This window comes from Takifugu flavidus, chromosome 10, assembly GCF_003711565.1.
Source record: "Takifugu flavidus isolate HTHZ2018 chromosome 10, ASM371156v2, whole genome shotgun sequence".
Lineage (NCBI taxonomy): Eukaryota > Metazoa > Chordata > Actinopteri > Tetraodontiformes > Tetraodontidae > Takifugu > Takifugu flavidus.
In genome coordinates this window covers 2,130,195-2,146,329 of record NC_079529.1, presented here as the reverse complement: position 1 = coordinate 2,146,329, position 16,135 = coordinate 2,130,195, and the positions used below count along the sequence as shown (strand labels likewise).

Genomic DNA, 16,135 nt, shown 5'->3' with positions numbered 1-16,135 from the left:
CGTATGTATGCGGCGTTTCAGGACACGTCTGCCCGCACGTGGTGCTGTCAGGGTCAGAAACCCAACTTGGAGACAGAAACACTGCAGTGTAGCGTGTCACTCACTCTGCTTTATCGGAAGAGAGGAGCAACGTCGGATGATGTCAACAATGACCTCACAGGTTAATTTAACCAGCCTGCCAAGCCAAAATGAGATGTAGAATTTGTTGTATCAGTGTAACCCAGATGTGACAGATTTAAATTACCATCATCAACCAGAAGAGGATGGGACAAAAAAATAAATAGAGAGAGAGATAGAGACAAAAAGAGAGAGAGCACAGGGGGGTGTTAGGGGAAGACAAGCACTTGTGGGGGTCCCAGCTATTAAATAATTCAGAGAGAGACTCACAGCACTCAGTGCAGAGGAGGAGCACTGTCAGGTCAGCTCATTCACTGCAGAGGAAAGCTGGAAGGGAGAGGGAGAGAGGAAGAGTGGATAAAGATAGCATGACAGAGGGAGACATTACAGTGGAAGAGCTGGCCTGCGTATGTGCACGCATATGCACATTTGTGTGTGGAGGCATTGTGCGCATTTATACACGAGTGTGTGTGTGTGTGTGAGATAGACGATGCCTTTTGCTGAGCTGCGCATGTGTGTTCTTTTCTCGTGTGTGTCGGCGATGAAAATAGACAAAATGAAGGAGAAACAGGTCGTTTCCTCCCGGTGCTTTCTGGTTTCTCTTAGTCACTACGGCAACCACCTCCTCTCACCCCCAACCGCCGTCGCACGCGACTATTTGTTCCCCGTCATTCGCCTCCCCCCACCTTCGAAGCTCTTTTTACTCCTCCCCTGAGTTTGCCATTTATTTGATTCGAGCCATGTTCATCATCATCATCATCATCATCATCATCATCATCATCATCATCATCAGCATCACCATTATCATCATCACCTTCATCATTGTCGTCATCATCATAATCATCGCATCATCATTATCACATCACCATCATCATTATCATTATCATATCATCATTATTGCCATCACCACCATCATCATCATCACCACATCACCACCATCATCATCATCACCACCATCATCATCACCACCACCGCCATCATCATCATCATCACCACCACCACCATCATCATCATTATCATATCATCATTATTACCATCACCACCATCATCATCATCACCACCATCACCACCATCATCATCATCATATCATCATCATCATCATCATCATCATCATCATCACCATCATCATTATCTTCATCACCACCACCACCATCATCATCATCATCACCTTCATCATCAGCACCACCATCACCACTATCATCACCATCATCATCACCACCACCACCATCACCATTATCATCATCATCATTATCATATCATCATTATTACACCACCACTATCATCATCATCACCACCATCATCACCACCACCACCATCATCGTCATCACCTTCATCACCACCACCATCATCATCATGTACCCTTCTTCAGCACAGTAAGATATTTGCAAAATGAATTAGGGGCCTTTTCACACTCTATTTATACCAACCCCTGTCTCCTGAATTCACTTCTTCTTTGCTCCAAACAGTAAATTTTCTCGTGTGTGTGTGTGTGTGTGTGTGTGAAAGAAAGAAAGAGCGAGAGAGAGAGAGAGAGAGAGAGAGGGGGGAGGAGAGAGAGAGAGAGAGAGAGAGGGAGAGAGTGAACGAGGGATTAGGATGTACTCTGTGAATAAGGTGTTGTGTTCCTAATTTGAAAGCCGCTGCCATTTTGAATGAAAATAAACGTTGAAAATGTTTTTCTTTTAAATATATTTTAGGATTTGTTTGAATTATAAGTTTAATCTGTGAAATGGAAATGTGCAATGACAAGTTATAAAAAAGGATCTGCATTTTCTTCTTGAGAGGAAAAAAAAAGCACATTTGAGAGGATATGAAACGCAGCCACAGATGTCATCAACTTCGGGAAGGTCGCTTTAAAGTCAGTGAACGCACCACGCGATGCTGAACACGATCCGGCGAGGTGTGACTTTGCGCGGGGTTAGATCGGCATGGTTGCGGAGCCTCGGAGGTATGCCACAACCTCCCCTCCCGCCTCCCTCTCCTCCTCCTCCCCTCCTCCTCTTCCTCACCCCCACCCCTCCGCATTTCCAGCGCGACGCATCGCAGAGAATCAGCAGGGGCAACCACGCACCGCACGACCAGCGCACAGAGCTCACCTGCATCCGCCGAGATATTTATATTCACTGGGTTTTATTTGTCGGACGAAGGCGAGACCCGATGACACCATGCTCGGCAGAGACTGACGGGAGGCTCGGGTCGTGAGGAGAAGGAGGGCTGTAGCACTGCGGGCGTGCTCGGGGTGGCCTCTCCATCTCGCTGAACACCTTTCGCGTTCGGACGCACGTAAGATGATGGACGACTGGCCGCCGCTGCTGCTATTGTTGGCTCTCCTCGCCATTGCGGGAGGTGAGTAACTTCTCAGCTTCATGGCTCCATCGACGCTTCGGTGCGCGCGTTCTCCACCGGACCGACACCGTCGCGCGTTCGTGGGTTTTCAAAACAAGAGGGCGTGGGAAAAGCAGGGACTTTAGATGGTGAGGAGAGGTCCAGGTGTAGAGAGAGAATGTGTTTTGCGATTTGAACCGTCTTCCCCCCCCCCCACGTTATCAAATGTTTAATGCAGAAATGCCGTAAGAGTCCGATCCAAACAAACGCAGCAGCTATCATGATTTTACTATTAATTATTCAATTTGTGGCGTCTCTTTCCCTTTAAAAGAGGCCTCACTTTAAAAATCACACCGCACTGGTTAAAACACACAGCAGAAACACCAGCAATACGTCGGTGCGGATTCTGGGGCGATGCTGGTGGAATTTGACCACGGGTCAGTTTCAGTGCCACTGTTGTTTGATAATTTAGAGGTGTGTTTTTTTTTAATGACATGTAGCAGGAACAGTGATCTATAAAACATAAACCCACACACGTCATACACCAAACTCAGCTCGACCTGCATGAATTCAGAGACAAGCTCTTGTTCCTTGTCTCCCTCCTTCCTCATCCTTTATTTCTCTAGTCAACACAGGTCTGGGCCGGCTAATGAGAGACGCTGAGCTGAAACAAGTGCAGCCTCCTGTCGTTCAGCAGCAGAGGAACGGCCTTTTGAACCCACAAAGCAGGGGACACTAACTTTCTTGACGTATTTCTCTAAAGCGTGTCCATTCAGAGCGAATTAGTTCTGTTCGATGCGCCGGGGCATGTTTTACCTCCATAATCAGATCTAATTTGGTGCTAATTTCTACCGAGTGAGCATATGCCCGAAGCAGAATGGACTCAAAGTCAGTTTATTTGCTGAATTAAGGCCGACTTGGTGTTCGCAGCCAATCCGGGAGAGGGTGGTGGTGGGGGGGGTGCAGAGGCCGGCTCAGTGCCTCCAAGCGAGCAACACCGCCTGTGTCGCAACTCATACACACATAACCACCTTTGCACACCTCCATGCACTCACACACAACACACGCGCGCACGCACACACACACACACACACCATCTGTCTGGCACTGACTAAATGTTCATCAGCACCGATGGTGACAGCACAGCTCTGCTTTCCCTCTGTCACAAATGGATGCTCACTATCGCTGTCACATAAAAAAAAGAGCTTTAGAGTCCAAAGCTCGTCACAATACTCACACGGAGAAGTCACAGATCCAAAAACACTCACACCGACTCGGATCACTGTACAAACTGCACTTGTGTCAGATGTGTTCCATGGTCAATGACATTGACATGTATTTAAATAGATTGATGTCAATAAACATAGCATATTTATTGAAGTAAAGGGTTTCAAATGTTTATAAAAAGGTTAAGGGATGTGACATTAGCCTGAGTGGAAGCAAAGACACAGTATGTGCACTGAAAGAACAGACTGGAACAATGCTGCTAATGAGTCAGAGTTGCTTAGGGGAAGCCTTTATGAGACGCACCACACTAAGAGTCATGTTTGCCCAGAAAAGACTGCACTCAGAATATAGAAGGGGGGGGGGAGTAAGCACTGACTTTACACCTGCAGATGGTAACATCTTGATACAAGGATGTTCAAGGACATTCCGCCACCTTCCTCAGTGTCGTGAGGATGTGCCCCCCCTTCCTGCTGTGAGAGGATGATGTCTGTTGGCGCTTCTCCTGCAGGCCATGCATAATAAACACGTCTGCACAGACTCGGCCTGATGCAGCGGCAGCCTGATGCAGCGGCAGCCCGCTGCGGGACGCTTGCACCAACGCGACAGAAGTCCTTTTGACGCCCTTAAAGGTGGGATGGTGTTCGGGTGAGACATGAGCTCCGAGGACTGACCAAACCTTTGGCTTGATTCAAGAAACCGCCGCCGCTATCAGCCAGTTTATCCTGCCGGCCCTGTTCCAGGCGATCTCCGCTGCGCCCGATCGTCGCCCTTGTTCCCGCTTGAGTTCTGTCACTTTTTGTCTTCGTCTCGCTCTCTCATCCCGCCTCGTCTCCGTCTCCTTTGGACTCCCGAGGCCCGGCAGCAGCGGCGAGATCCGAGCTGCATCTGTGATTGGGAGCGGATGCACGACAGGAGCCCCCTTTTCCGTGGGTGATTCCATGTGTGCCCTCGTTCGTGACTTCTTGCAGTGCGTGCACGTGCAGCTGTAGTAGCCGTGCGCAGCAGCGTGCTGCGAGATCAGAGGGAAGTAGAGGGAGAGTAGAGGTTTGGTAGAAATGTGGGCAGCGGAGGAAAGCTGCGGGAAGAGCGTGAATATTTAAATGACTGAAGGGGAGAAGAACGCGCCGCTGCTCTGCGTGCACAAACTGACAAACACATCCTCTGCCACCAAGACAAAAGTGATTTATTTATGCAGAAATGATCTCAGTCCAAAAGCCGAGCCTGAAGAAGTAGAACAGAAGGGGGCAAACATGTGCATGTCACCAGAAGGCAGACGAGCCGCTGCAAAAGATGTTGACGATTGTTTGATCGTGCGACACGTGGACCCGGATATGATCATGATACGTGGATTTCTGCCAGCGCGCCCCCCCTTCCCCCCATAATTGTTATTTATGCACATATTCTTCTCTGGCAGCAGGCTGATGATAACGCAGGATTTATGGGCATCCACAAATAATTGCTGAAATAATAGCTGGTACCAGAAGCATTGGGCCGTTTTACTGCAGCCGCTGAAATACAAAACGTTGAGCGTCCATCCCAAATATGTGCATATTTCTAGATGTTGTGAGTCAACGTCCAGGAGGTGCAGCTCTTCTTCCCTGCGTCTGCTTTAATGCAGCTCATTTTACAAATGAAGCATTTCTTCCCTGACCCTTTCGCTTCGTTTCATTGGTGAATCTTAACTCTATATTGTTTTGTACTCATTACAATCAATTTGTTGCCTGATTAATGAATAATGGCAATGCAATAAACTTGTGAAGAACATTCTTCAGCTCTGCTAATCATTTAAAAAGCCAGTCAAATGTCCATTTCCACAAAAAGTAAATGACATCTCCTGGAATTCCTATTTTAAGCTTAACACATATCAAGTCAACGCCACTCCTTAAACTTTAAACAACAATGAAGCTGATGATGTGATGGCGTTGTTTCTGGAACACCGTGAGGACGGATGTTAGATCAATATTAATATCTCACTTCTATGGCCACTACTGAGCCAATAAGCCAATAGTTCTCCTCCCTATTGATTTAAGAATATTTCAGGATGAAAAGTGCAGATTACAGACACGTGCAGCGCGAGTGTGAAAAGAGTGCGAGAGTGGATGGCACTTAAACAGCAAAAGTAATCCATCAAAAACTCTGCTCAGGGTGTAATTTACACCAAGTATTTAATGATCATGTGTTACTTGCTTTCTGAGGATGACCAGCATGCGAAGATCAATCGATTTACAAGAGACGGGCGGAAAAGAACCCAGTTGTGAGGCGGCCCTGTTGTGCATGAGCGTTTTAACTTCCTCAGGTCCAGAGTCTAATGGGGAGTCCTGCTGAAATATTCATAGTGTCGCATTAAGTTTGCAATATTTGAAGTGGAAAACAACCTGAGCTACTAGCAACATTACAAGCACTCAGTTTGGCCTTTAGCATGACGGCGTGTCGTCTGCGGAGACAGACGGAGAGAAACGGATCCGTCTTTGACGAGAAGCTCTAGTAAATGAGGAAGCCGAGCCTGGTTAACATGTTGCAGCGTTGATCTGGCTCTGGATCAGGAGTGGGTGTTTTTCCACAGGCTGCAGATAAGAAAGCCCAGTTCTCGCTTTATAAAATCTCCAATTTGTCTCAGTACTGTTAAATATCGGTCTGAATGTTTCAGCTCCCGCTCATGCATGAAAGGAAAAACTAAAAATAAGCCGAAATTGAAGGATGTATATATAAACACAGACTGCACTGACTGTGCAGTCACAGTCCTCCAAAAGAGAAGGTGCTAGGGATTTTTCTGTTTCTCTGCCCGTATGTATACAGTATATTTCTTCATTTAATATAGTGATGTGCCGTACATGTGTTGCATCCAGTTAGTCTTCTGGGGCCAGTTTTAGCAGCAGCTACCTGCTAAACAAGAGGATTTTCAAGTTGTTGTTGGGGGGGGGGGGGGGGGGGGGGGGGCGTCTAAGGGAGCAAGCTCCTTGTATTAAAATAGATCCGCAGCTTAAGGTGCGGAGATGCTTCTGGGTGAAAACCAGTAAGTCATCCAAACTGGCGTAGACGTAGTTTTAGTGGGAAACAAAGGTGTGTGTTATGAGGAAGATTGATGGAAGTGAGGACACTTGCTGCTCCATCAGAGATGAACTATATTACCTTTCCGTCTCAGTGTTATTGCCTGGTGTTTCAGGGAATAATATACCCTCCTCATGTGGTTCAGACGCAGACAGTAATGCTTATTTCCCTCATGAATAATAAGAGGACACACACACACACACACACATACAGAGCGGGCCGGCTGCACAATAAAGAAGCAGAACGTTACAGGCATGCGATGACAGGATGCGTATTGATGACGCCAGATTAACGAGCGAAGGGGGAGCAAATGGACGAGCTGTCAGCACTGTGAATATGGAGATAACAGGAAGGAGAGAGAGCCAAAGGAGCGAGGAGGAAAATATGGGCTAACCGTGGAGAGAACGCGATGGAAGCGGCAGGAAAAAATAGCAGGAGATTAATACAGAGAGACGGAGGGGCTGCGCGTTTAGTGTACAGGGCCGCGAATAGAGTCCTCATTGATCCCCAGACAGAGGCCATCATTCCTGTTCAGAGAGGGAGAGACAGAGGATTGATAGAGAGATAGAGAGGAGGGCTGAGCAGAGAGCAAAAACAGCTCAAGTAATATAGTTGCTGAGCCTCTTTTTCTGCTTTAATTTAAGGTTATTATATTTTCATGCCACCAGTGAATAAAACCTAAGTGGTTTATGTATGTGTGTTAACAATTATGAACAAATTGTACATCTTTTATTTAATAATCATGTAACCATGCTGTCAGTATTGAGGAAGGTAAAAGGTTTAAGGACTCAGTTAAAGCAATAGGAAAACTGGAAGATGTAATCAGGCGGAATACTGGGAAAGACCCACTGCTGTTCTTCCATCCTCCCTGCATCCCAGTATTCCGATAAAGAGGATGAAAGCCATTTCAATGACATCAGAACTCCCCCCAGTCATCTGGCCCATCACTAAAAACACAGATTTTTGTTTTTCATTAACATCGTATAACTTTCCCAACACATGTTCAGATCCGCTGAAGCCTTTCATCAGATTGCAACACATTGTGAGTTCAGGTTACCTGTTAAAATATCCCAACAACATCTGACAAAACCAGCCAGCCAGTGGTGAGCGGCCTGTGTTTACCTTGGGGGGGTGGGGGGGTGGGGTGCGAGCAGATGCCAGAGATGGACAAATGGAGAGCGAGGAAGGAAGGAAGGAAGGAAGGAAGGAAGGAAGAGGTGAAAGACATTGTATTCTCTCTGACTCCCACTCTGGTGTGTGCTGTTGTGACAGCTTTGGTCTGAGCTCAGCCGCTCACGCAGCCGCCGCTACAATCTGCCCCAGATGGAGGGACGGGACAGGCGCTGGAGGGAGACGGAGGAGAGGGAGCCAAAATAACCCAGAGCTGCGAAAGACTGGCAGTTGGGGTCCGCGCCGCGCCGTGCAGCGGAGAGAGCTGGAGACGGAGCGGGGGCAGAAAGAGAGCAGAGGAGACAGAGCGGGTAGCGATAGAGACATTCAGACCGGTTGATTCATTCTCATGATGTCAGATCTTGTGAGGGGAGCGCTGCAGACGCGCCCCAGCTGCCGGTGATGAGTAATGCCATGATTCAAAGGCATTACTTTTCCAGTACGCATGGATGGTCGGCTCTGGTGAGAGAGAGAGAGAGAGAGAGAGGAGAGGGAGAGAGAGAGAGAGAGAGGGAGAGCGAGAGAGGGAGAGCGGCCCGGCAGAGGAAGTCAGCAGCACCTCAGCAGCACTGACTTCCTGCTCAGGTGTGATTAGACCCAAGAAACATGTTCAGAAGGCTGCAGGTTTGTTTGTTGCAAACAAACGGAGGCAGCCATGAGAAGATGAGGAAGAAGATGATGATGATGATGATGATGATGATGATGATGATGATGATGATGATGCACTTTCATTGCAGGAGGCCTCTGTGCAGACACAGAGGAGCGATTGGTGGAGCATCTGCTAAACCCCGCCCACTACAACAAACTGATCCGTCCCGCCACGAATGGCTCCGAACTGGTCACGGTGCAGCTGATGGTGTCGTTGGCGCAGCTCATCAGCGTGGTGAGTGTACCAACACCTGGGCTCACGGGCCTAAAGCGCTGGGTGCAGGGTTGAGAACCTGTGACTTTTTTCATTGTCGTGCTTTTGTCTATTCGCTTGCAATTGAAAGACACTCATTTCAGCTTTGAGAGGACCTTTAGCTAGGAAAAACCCAGCGGGATTCTCATCGTTAGTCCTCTGTTTCCTGTCTCTGCAGCACGAACGCGAGCAGGTGATGACCACCAATGTCTGGCTGACACAGGTGAGACCTTTACCTGAGCCCTCCTCATTGCACTCTGTTTACTCCACATATGCCGATTTAGCTTTCACGACCACGTAGTTATCAGATACATGTGACTTCAGAGCCCTCCAGGACCTCCAAGGGCACACATATTTGCAAATGGCCACGCATGAGTGAAGCTCTCCTACGAATACATCTGAAAAAACACGTCTGATGTGAATGTGACTGAGCTTTGACCTTCTTTTACATGACTAAGTCTACTTATGCAACAGCTGAGGCCTTCTAACAGACAACACGTCAATATACACATTTACCCCCAAGCTATGGATGTTGTCGCACATAATGGTCCACATACGCTGTCAGTATGTGCAGCCGCTTTGGAGGGCAGGTGCTCGAACCTCCAAGCACTCAAATTAGATCTATAGGCATATTTTTCTGTTCAAGGGCGCGATTATCATGTTTAGATTAGATTGTTTGTAGAGATGTGATTACTTTCACTCGCACATATATGTGCATGGATTTATGATATCGAACAGCGTCTGGAATGGCCCTCAAGGCTTCGTGCTCACGGCCTCAATACAGAAGATCCAAGGACGGCGGCCACATAACGGCCGCAATGGATCACCGTCAGTACATGTGAGGCGAGCGCCTGAAATTACAGCATAGCAGGAGCAGGCAGGGAGGCCACGGAGGCTGCGGCGCGGCGGGATGAGTGAAGGTCACACGTGCACTCGCCTGCAATCATCCCAAATGTGGATTTTAATCATGGTGATTGTTTTGTGGCGAGGAGTTTAAGAGGGTTTACAGGCAGGACTCTCTCTCTCTCTCAAAGTTAAATGAGGTAAGCCTAGAAGGACACAGCGTGTTCATGGGCCCGTGTGGTTCTGCGATGTGTCACGGTGACCAGCGACCGACCGACCCCGTCTTGCTCCTGCGCGATTGGCTGATGACTAACGAAGCCTCTTTTTTGTTTCCATCAGGAGTGGCAGGACTACCGTCTGACCTGGATTCCCGAGGAGTTTGACGGGATGCTGAAGGTCAGGCTGCCCTCAAAACACATCTGGCTGCCTGACGTGGTCCTCTACAACAAGTGAGTCGCTCCCTTGACCTTCCGACCCCGCCTCGCGAGGCACACGGGCTCAAACAGCGTGGTATTAAAGCGATGGCGTTTTCAAGCTCCCTGGAGATTTGAGTCACTGGCTCAGTTGTAAATTACTTTGAAGAAGAACATCAATTAAATGCCAGTAGTTTAACAAGTGTACACGCGAGACTGCCACACATGACTGAATATATGCACTACTAATCTACTCAAATCACTCAGGCCCTGACTATACAGTACTGCCGAGTCTCAGGAGACACTTCAAACACGGAGTCATCTGCACTGTGGAGCCACATAAATCAGAGCTGGAGAAAAGACCACATAATAACATTATTACGCCCATGACATCTAGAGAAACAAATGACATGTTGTGCTAACAGACGCCCACTGCGGTCCCTGCTGCTTTTATGTACCGGTAATAAGCATTCTGAAATATCTACAATAACTCCTGTCATTGGTTTTACAATGGCACCATGAGCTGTAGAAATAAAAAGATTCATATTGTTGTACAAGAGTTAGCAACATCTCCTCTCCAAGGCTTTGTGCATTGTGTCCTATTTATATCAAATTATTCAGATATCCAAACATATTAGTGCTGGACTATGTTGCAGGTAATTAATTACATGTCAAAACTTATTACATCCTATTTAGCCTTGAGTGGAACCTTGGCTGTTGTAGCTGTCTTGATATGTTTAAACATAGCTCTAATGCAAATGCATCCCAACCTCCCAAGTGAGATTATTCAGTGTTGCTGTGTCCCACTGCAAGGCCTTATATAACTGCATCCCCACGTGCATCAATAAGAGGCTCGATTTGTTTATTTTATTAGAATTTGCATGTTTCAGACTGACTGTAACCGAGTGTCTCTCTATGGTGTGTGAATCAGGCCATCAGAGTACAGCCATCACTGATATGTTTGGCCTTCTCCTCTTTCGCTGCCTCGTTCCTTAATTTATCAAAGATTAGAAGATCCCCAAAGCCGCAGAGCTCTTCACAAAGTGATCCTGTTAATCCCACATACGCACCAGCTTGATGCAATCTTCACTGCTCTTTTCCATCCATCCATCCATCCATCCATCCATCCATCCATCCATCCATCCATCCATCCATCCATCCATCCATCCATTCATCCTTCCTTCCAGGCAGGAATGAGCAGGTCGCCGGGACGCACTTAACATTCATTCACACACTCATCCTGCATCAGTTTAAAGTCGCTAATCAGCCTAATGTGGGGTGTTTTTGGACTGCAGAGGGAAATAAAACTCATCATTGTGAAGTCTCAGTATGATTTATGGAGTGAATTTAGTGTTCAGTTAAATGTGTGAGCGTGAGCATGTGCCTTTCACACATCATTTAAAGATGACAGGAGAGCCGTGTTCACCGTCGAGCCTGAGCCTCGGTGCTCTTCGCGTAGCTGCCAGTGATTCCTTTATCTCCAAATGTGTACGTAGGAACGTTAGACCCTGAGCTGATAATGAGGCTCATTTGTGTGGTTCACAACAGGGGTGTCCATGTCTGTCTGACACTTCTTTCGTCTTCCTCCTCTCCTCACGTTGCCTGGCAGTGCCGACGGGGTGTACGAGGTGTCCTTCTACTCCAACGCGGTGGTCTCCTACGACGGCAGCATATTCTGGCTGCCTCCAGCCATCTACAAGTCGGCTTGTAAGATCGAGGTCAAGCATTTCCCCTTCGACCAGCAGAACTGCACCCTGCGCTTCCGCTCCTGGACTTACGACCGCACCGAGATCGACCTGGTCCTCCGCGCTGACGTAGCCAGCATGGATGACTTCACACCCAGCGGGGAGTGGGACATCATCGCCCTGCCGGGCAGAAGGAACGAGAACCCGGGCGACCCCACCTACGTCGACATCACGTACGACTTCATCATTCGCAGGAAGCCTCTTTTTTACACTATCAACCTCATCATCCCGTGCGTGCTCATCACCTCGCTGGCGATACTCGTCTTCTACTTGCCGTCCGACTGTGGCGAGAAGATGACGCTCTGCATCTCCGTGCTGCTGGCGCTCACCGTCTTCCTGCTGCTGATTTCCAAAATTGTCCCTCCCACTTCGCTGGATGTACCTTTGGTGGGGAAGTACCTGATGTTCACCATGGTCCTGGTCACCTTCTCCATCGTCACGAGCGTGTGCGTGCTCAATGTGCACCACCGCTCGCCCACCACCCACACCATGCCCCCCTGGGTTAAAATGGTCTTTCTCCAGAAGCTTCCGGCTTTGCTCTTCATGCGCCAGCCCAGGAACAGCTGCGAGCGCCAGCGTCTCCGACAGCGACGGCGGGCTCAGGAACAGAAGGAGGGTGGGTGCTGTGGCGAGCCCGGGGGCTTGATGGTGGGGCTCGGCCTGGGCAATGCAGGAAGCAGTGGAGGTGGCACCACGACAGGGATATTTGGGAAGGAGGACAGTGACCCCTGTACCTGCTACGTGAACCGGGCGTCTGTTAAACAGTTCGGTGGGGATTTAGGAGGAGCAGGAGGATCCATGGATGGCCTCAACAGGGCGAGAGACGGCCGAGAAGGGGGATCTGGAAACCAGTCACGGGGGAAACAGCCAGCAGGGGGTCCAGCCCTGAGTCACGCCCTGCTGGCCCAAGCGTGCCCTGGTTTCGAGGAGGCCGTGGAAGGAGTACGCTTCATCGCCAACCACATGAAGAGCGAGGACGATGATCAAAGTGTGAGTATCACGCCGCGTTTAAAACCCCAGAGAAGGTTTCTTCTGACCTCCCAAAAACTTTCAGAATTTTCCGGTGCAAAAATGTACCCCTGATAGTCATGAACTCGGGAGACAATTAGCAGAGTGTAACCGCCCGCAGCTGCTCTCGCTGCTCATCTCCAGAAAGGCTAGCAAGGACAAAAACCTGATAAAACCGACGTGCGCTCGGCTCTAGCAGCAGACAGCAAGCAGACTTCTGCAGCCTGACGGTTGTTCCTGACGGTTGTCTCCGTGCACGTGCTCATGCATGGGGTCACTGTCGCGAGCTGGGTTTCGAAGCCCGCACCAGCACGTAAGCGAAGGAGACGACTCCTGCGATGCAGCTGCAGCCCCTCTGAATATTCAGGAGGAAGGTGTAATTATAGCAGTGGCGTGCACGTAGGGACGAGCACAACTGGAAAGATGCTGAGTGTGGGCGGCGTGTGTTATCGCTCCTCTCCGCACGGCATCCTCGGAGACGTGCCGTGAACGAAAGCAGCTGACACGGGTATTAACAAAGCTCTGTAATTCTGTCCATCATCGACGTAGCTACCGTCCCGTTGCCATGCCAACCCCTTTTAAGTTCCTCACTGTCTTGGAGCTGTCAGCCCCCCACCCCCTCTCCTCTTCCCCCCTCCCTTCCTCCCCCTCTCTCCCCAAGTCATCATCAGAGGGGTTACAGTGTCAGCAACAGCCATTTCTCCGGTCTCCCTTGTCCTTCCCCTCCTCCTTGACTTGTGTCGGACCTCATCAGAGCTGTGTGGCGGCACGAGTCTCCGCTCGCATTAACCCTTCACCTCCATTAGCCTCGCGCATAGGGAAAAGCTGAGGGGAAGATAAAGAAAGAACAGCATAACGGCGCAAGTCTGCTCACCTTAATCTATGTTTTTGCCCTCCCACCCCCTCCCCGATCCCGAAACCCACAGGTGAGCGAGGACTGGAAGTACGTCGCCATGGTGATCGACCGGCTCTTCCTGTGGATCTTTGTGTTTGTGTGCGTGTTCGGCACCATGGGCATGTTTATGCAGCCGCTCTTCCAGAATTACACAGCCAAGACCATCAACAGCTCACCGGGCTGAGCGCGCGCGAGTCGCGAGCGCGACGATGGACAGCTTCCCCCAGCCAATCAGCACAGAAGGACCGAGGCCTGGGGGGCGTTGGGCGGAGGGTGGGCCTGGGCTTCACTGGGCACAGGAAGCAGAGCCGGAACCAGAAAGCAATCACACTTATTAAAGTTTATAATAACATATTCTGAAAAGAAGGATTTCTTTTCTTTTCATGTATGAAGAGAATACACAAAAACGGACTCAGGCGGTTTTCTTTTGTCCGGATATCGAATGGACTGACCTCCCCTCTCCGCTCTCCTCTTCACCGCCCCGCAGACGCTCTGATCTCCTCCCCACCCGACGCTGACCGCTCCCCCAAAGCGCGACACCCCTGCCTTCGACTGCGAGCGTTACCCGCCCATCACTGCGACACTCACAAGTCGGAGCTCGTCCTGAAGGGGAAGGATTCGGGTTCATTCCTAGGTTCTTACCAATATCGTTTCCGTTACCAGAAACCCACTGTCAGTAACGCGACAACATGTTTTATCATAGCATAGCAGCTTACCACCGTATAGCATTAGGAATATATTATTACAGTTTATCTATGTGTTAGCTCATGCAAGAGCCGCCGCTGATACAGAGGCTACGGTGTGTTGTATGATTGTATAGCTCAAACAAGAATGTGACATAAACTGTACTCCACCGCCTGTGACGCGCACACCTACCTTAAACTGTTCAAAAGCAGCCAATGAGGGGGGAAACCGTCAGCGACCCGCGGCGTGTTATAAGGCGATAGATACAATTATAGATAATGCATGGATTTTATTGACTTACAGAGCCGTGCACGTGCCATAGAATGGCGTGCACAGCCAGCGCGTGGGCAGTAGCTTGGAGTGGAGATGGTTCTAGTACGAGGGGGCAGCGGGACATGATTTTGTTGTGTTCATTAAATAGAGCAAAAGGTTTTAAAAATGGAGCAGAATTGCAGTATTGGCAGTGAGAAAATATGGAGATGAGAGGCGACGATGTGTATGAATATATAAAGTCATATTTCAGTGTGTAACCTTCAGAGCATATGTAAACGTGTGTGTGCGTGCGTCCCCCGTGCACCTTTGTCAGATAACTCGTACGGAGGAGAAGTCGTGTTCCTGCATCTACGCCTTCGTTTCTGTTCATCTCTGAGAAAAGAGCCTGAATTATCGCCCGTTTTTCCCGCTCTTCCGTTCACAAATGCGCTGCTGGTGGTTGGGCCGGGTGATCAGCGACAGCACATCCTCTTGACCTTTATTGCTTTTCATCTTCAGCATGGCCAATTTTCCATAACAAAGCAAAGAGAGAAAAGAAGAAAAAAAGCAGGACCTTTTGAGACCCAGGAGAAAATGCCATATAAGTCAAATTAGAACCAACCTGTGAGTCCAAACAGGCAGATATGTGACTATTAATAGTAGAAATGTTTTATGGTGAGGAAAATAGACTCGAGTAAACAGCATGATCTACAGCAGGCCCATTCCAGAGAGTGAGGTCGGGTAACAGAGACACGGGACTGTGGGTGTTGTCACTGCAAAGCCATACTGAAGCCGCTGTCCATCGCACTCCACACGACTTTCCTCGGATTTGCATGGCCGGGCGGCCATCTCTCTGTCATTCCAGGACTGGGGGCTGCCCATTTCACACGCTCGCTCTCTGCCTTTGGAGGAGAGGATTACCCGAGGGGATCCCCCGACACGATCCCCAAACAGTGTGAAAAGCCCATCAGAGACCCGTGAAAACTGTTGCCTGCGCGGCTCCACGAGGACAAAGTGCTGCTCTCTATCTTTCCTCCTCCTGTGACCTCTCCACCCTCTTTACTTCCTGCTCACTCCCTCTCTTATCGTGCCCCCCCATCCTTCACCTTCTCCTTCCTGACTCTCAGATCTGCTCCTGTGCACACCTTAACCAGTCCAATAAAGGTTGTACGTTCAGATTCATCCAAAAATGTGTCTCTGCTTCTCTCTCTCTCTCTCTCTCTCTCACACACACACACACACTCACACACACATACAAATGATGACACAGGACCCTGCAATAACACATCCATTAAACAGATGAATAAGCTTTTCCTCTATATAGGCCTAATTTCAGTTTAATAATCAATTCTCCATCTTATGTAACAAACACCCCTATAAATATAAACAGCTATACATAAATCACTCTATAAACCAAACGACCCATTAATGTTACACCGCAGGATAGAACGAAAGAAGGAAATGTTTCCTGGCTTTCTATTATCGAGGTTGGCGGCTTCCTTTAAAT

At 49.0% G+C, this 16,135-nt stretch overlaps 1 protein-coding gene across 2 annotated transcripts; it reads left to right on the top strand.

Annotated features, from left to right (window-relative positions):
* The first annotated feature begins 2,124 nt into the window (after positions 1-2,124).
* Positions 2,125-15,818, top strand: chrnb2 (cholinergic receptor, nicotinic, beta 2). Of its 2 annotated transcripts, none has more exons than XM_057045509.1 (6): positions 2,125-2,463; positions 8,625-8,770; positions 8,967-9,011; positions 9,971-10,080; positions 11,654-12,779; positions 13,724-15,818. In XM_057045509.1, exons 1-6 carry the CDS (start codon positions 2,406-2,408, stop codon positions 13,874-13,876), a joined length of 1,638 nt encoding a protein of 545 aa, XP_056901489.1. In that variant the 5' UTR covers positions 2,125-2,405; the 3' UTR covers positions 13,877-15,818. The 2 variants fall into 2 exon arrangements, with proteins under 2 accessions (XP_056901489.1, XP_056901488.1); XM_057045508.1 differs by lacking the exon at positions 2,125-2,463 and adding an exon at positions 7,882-8,472.
* The last annotated feature ends 317 nt before the right edge of the window (positions 15,819-16,135 follow it).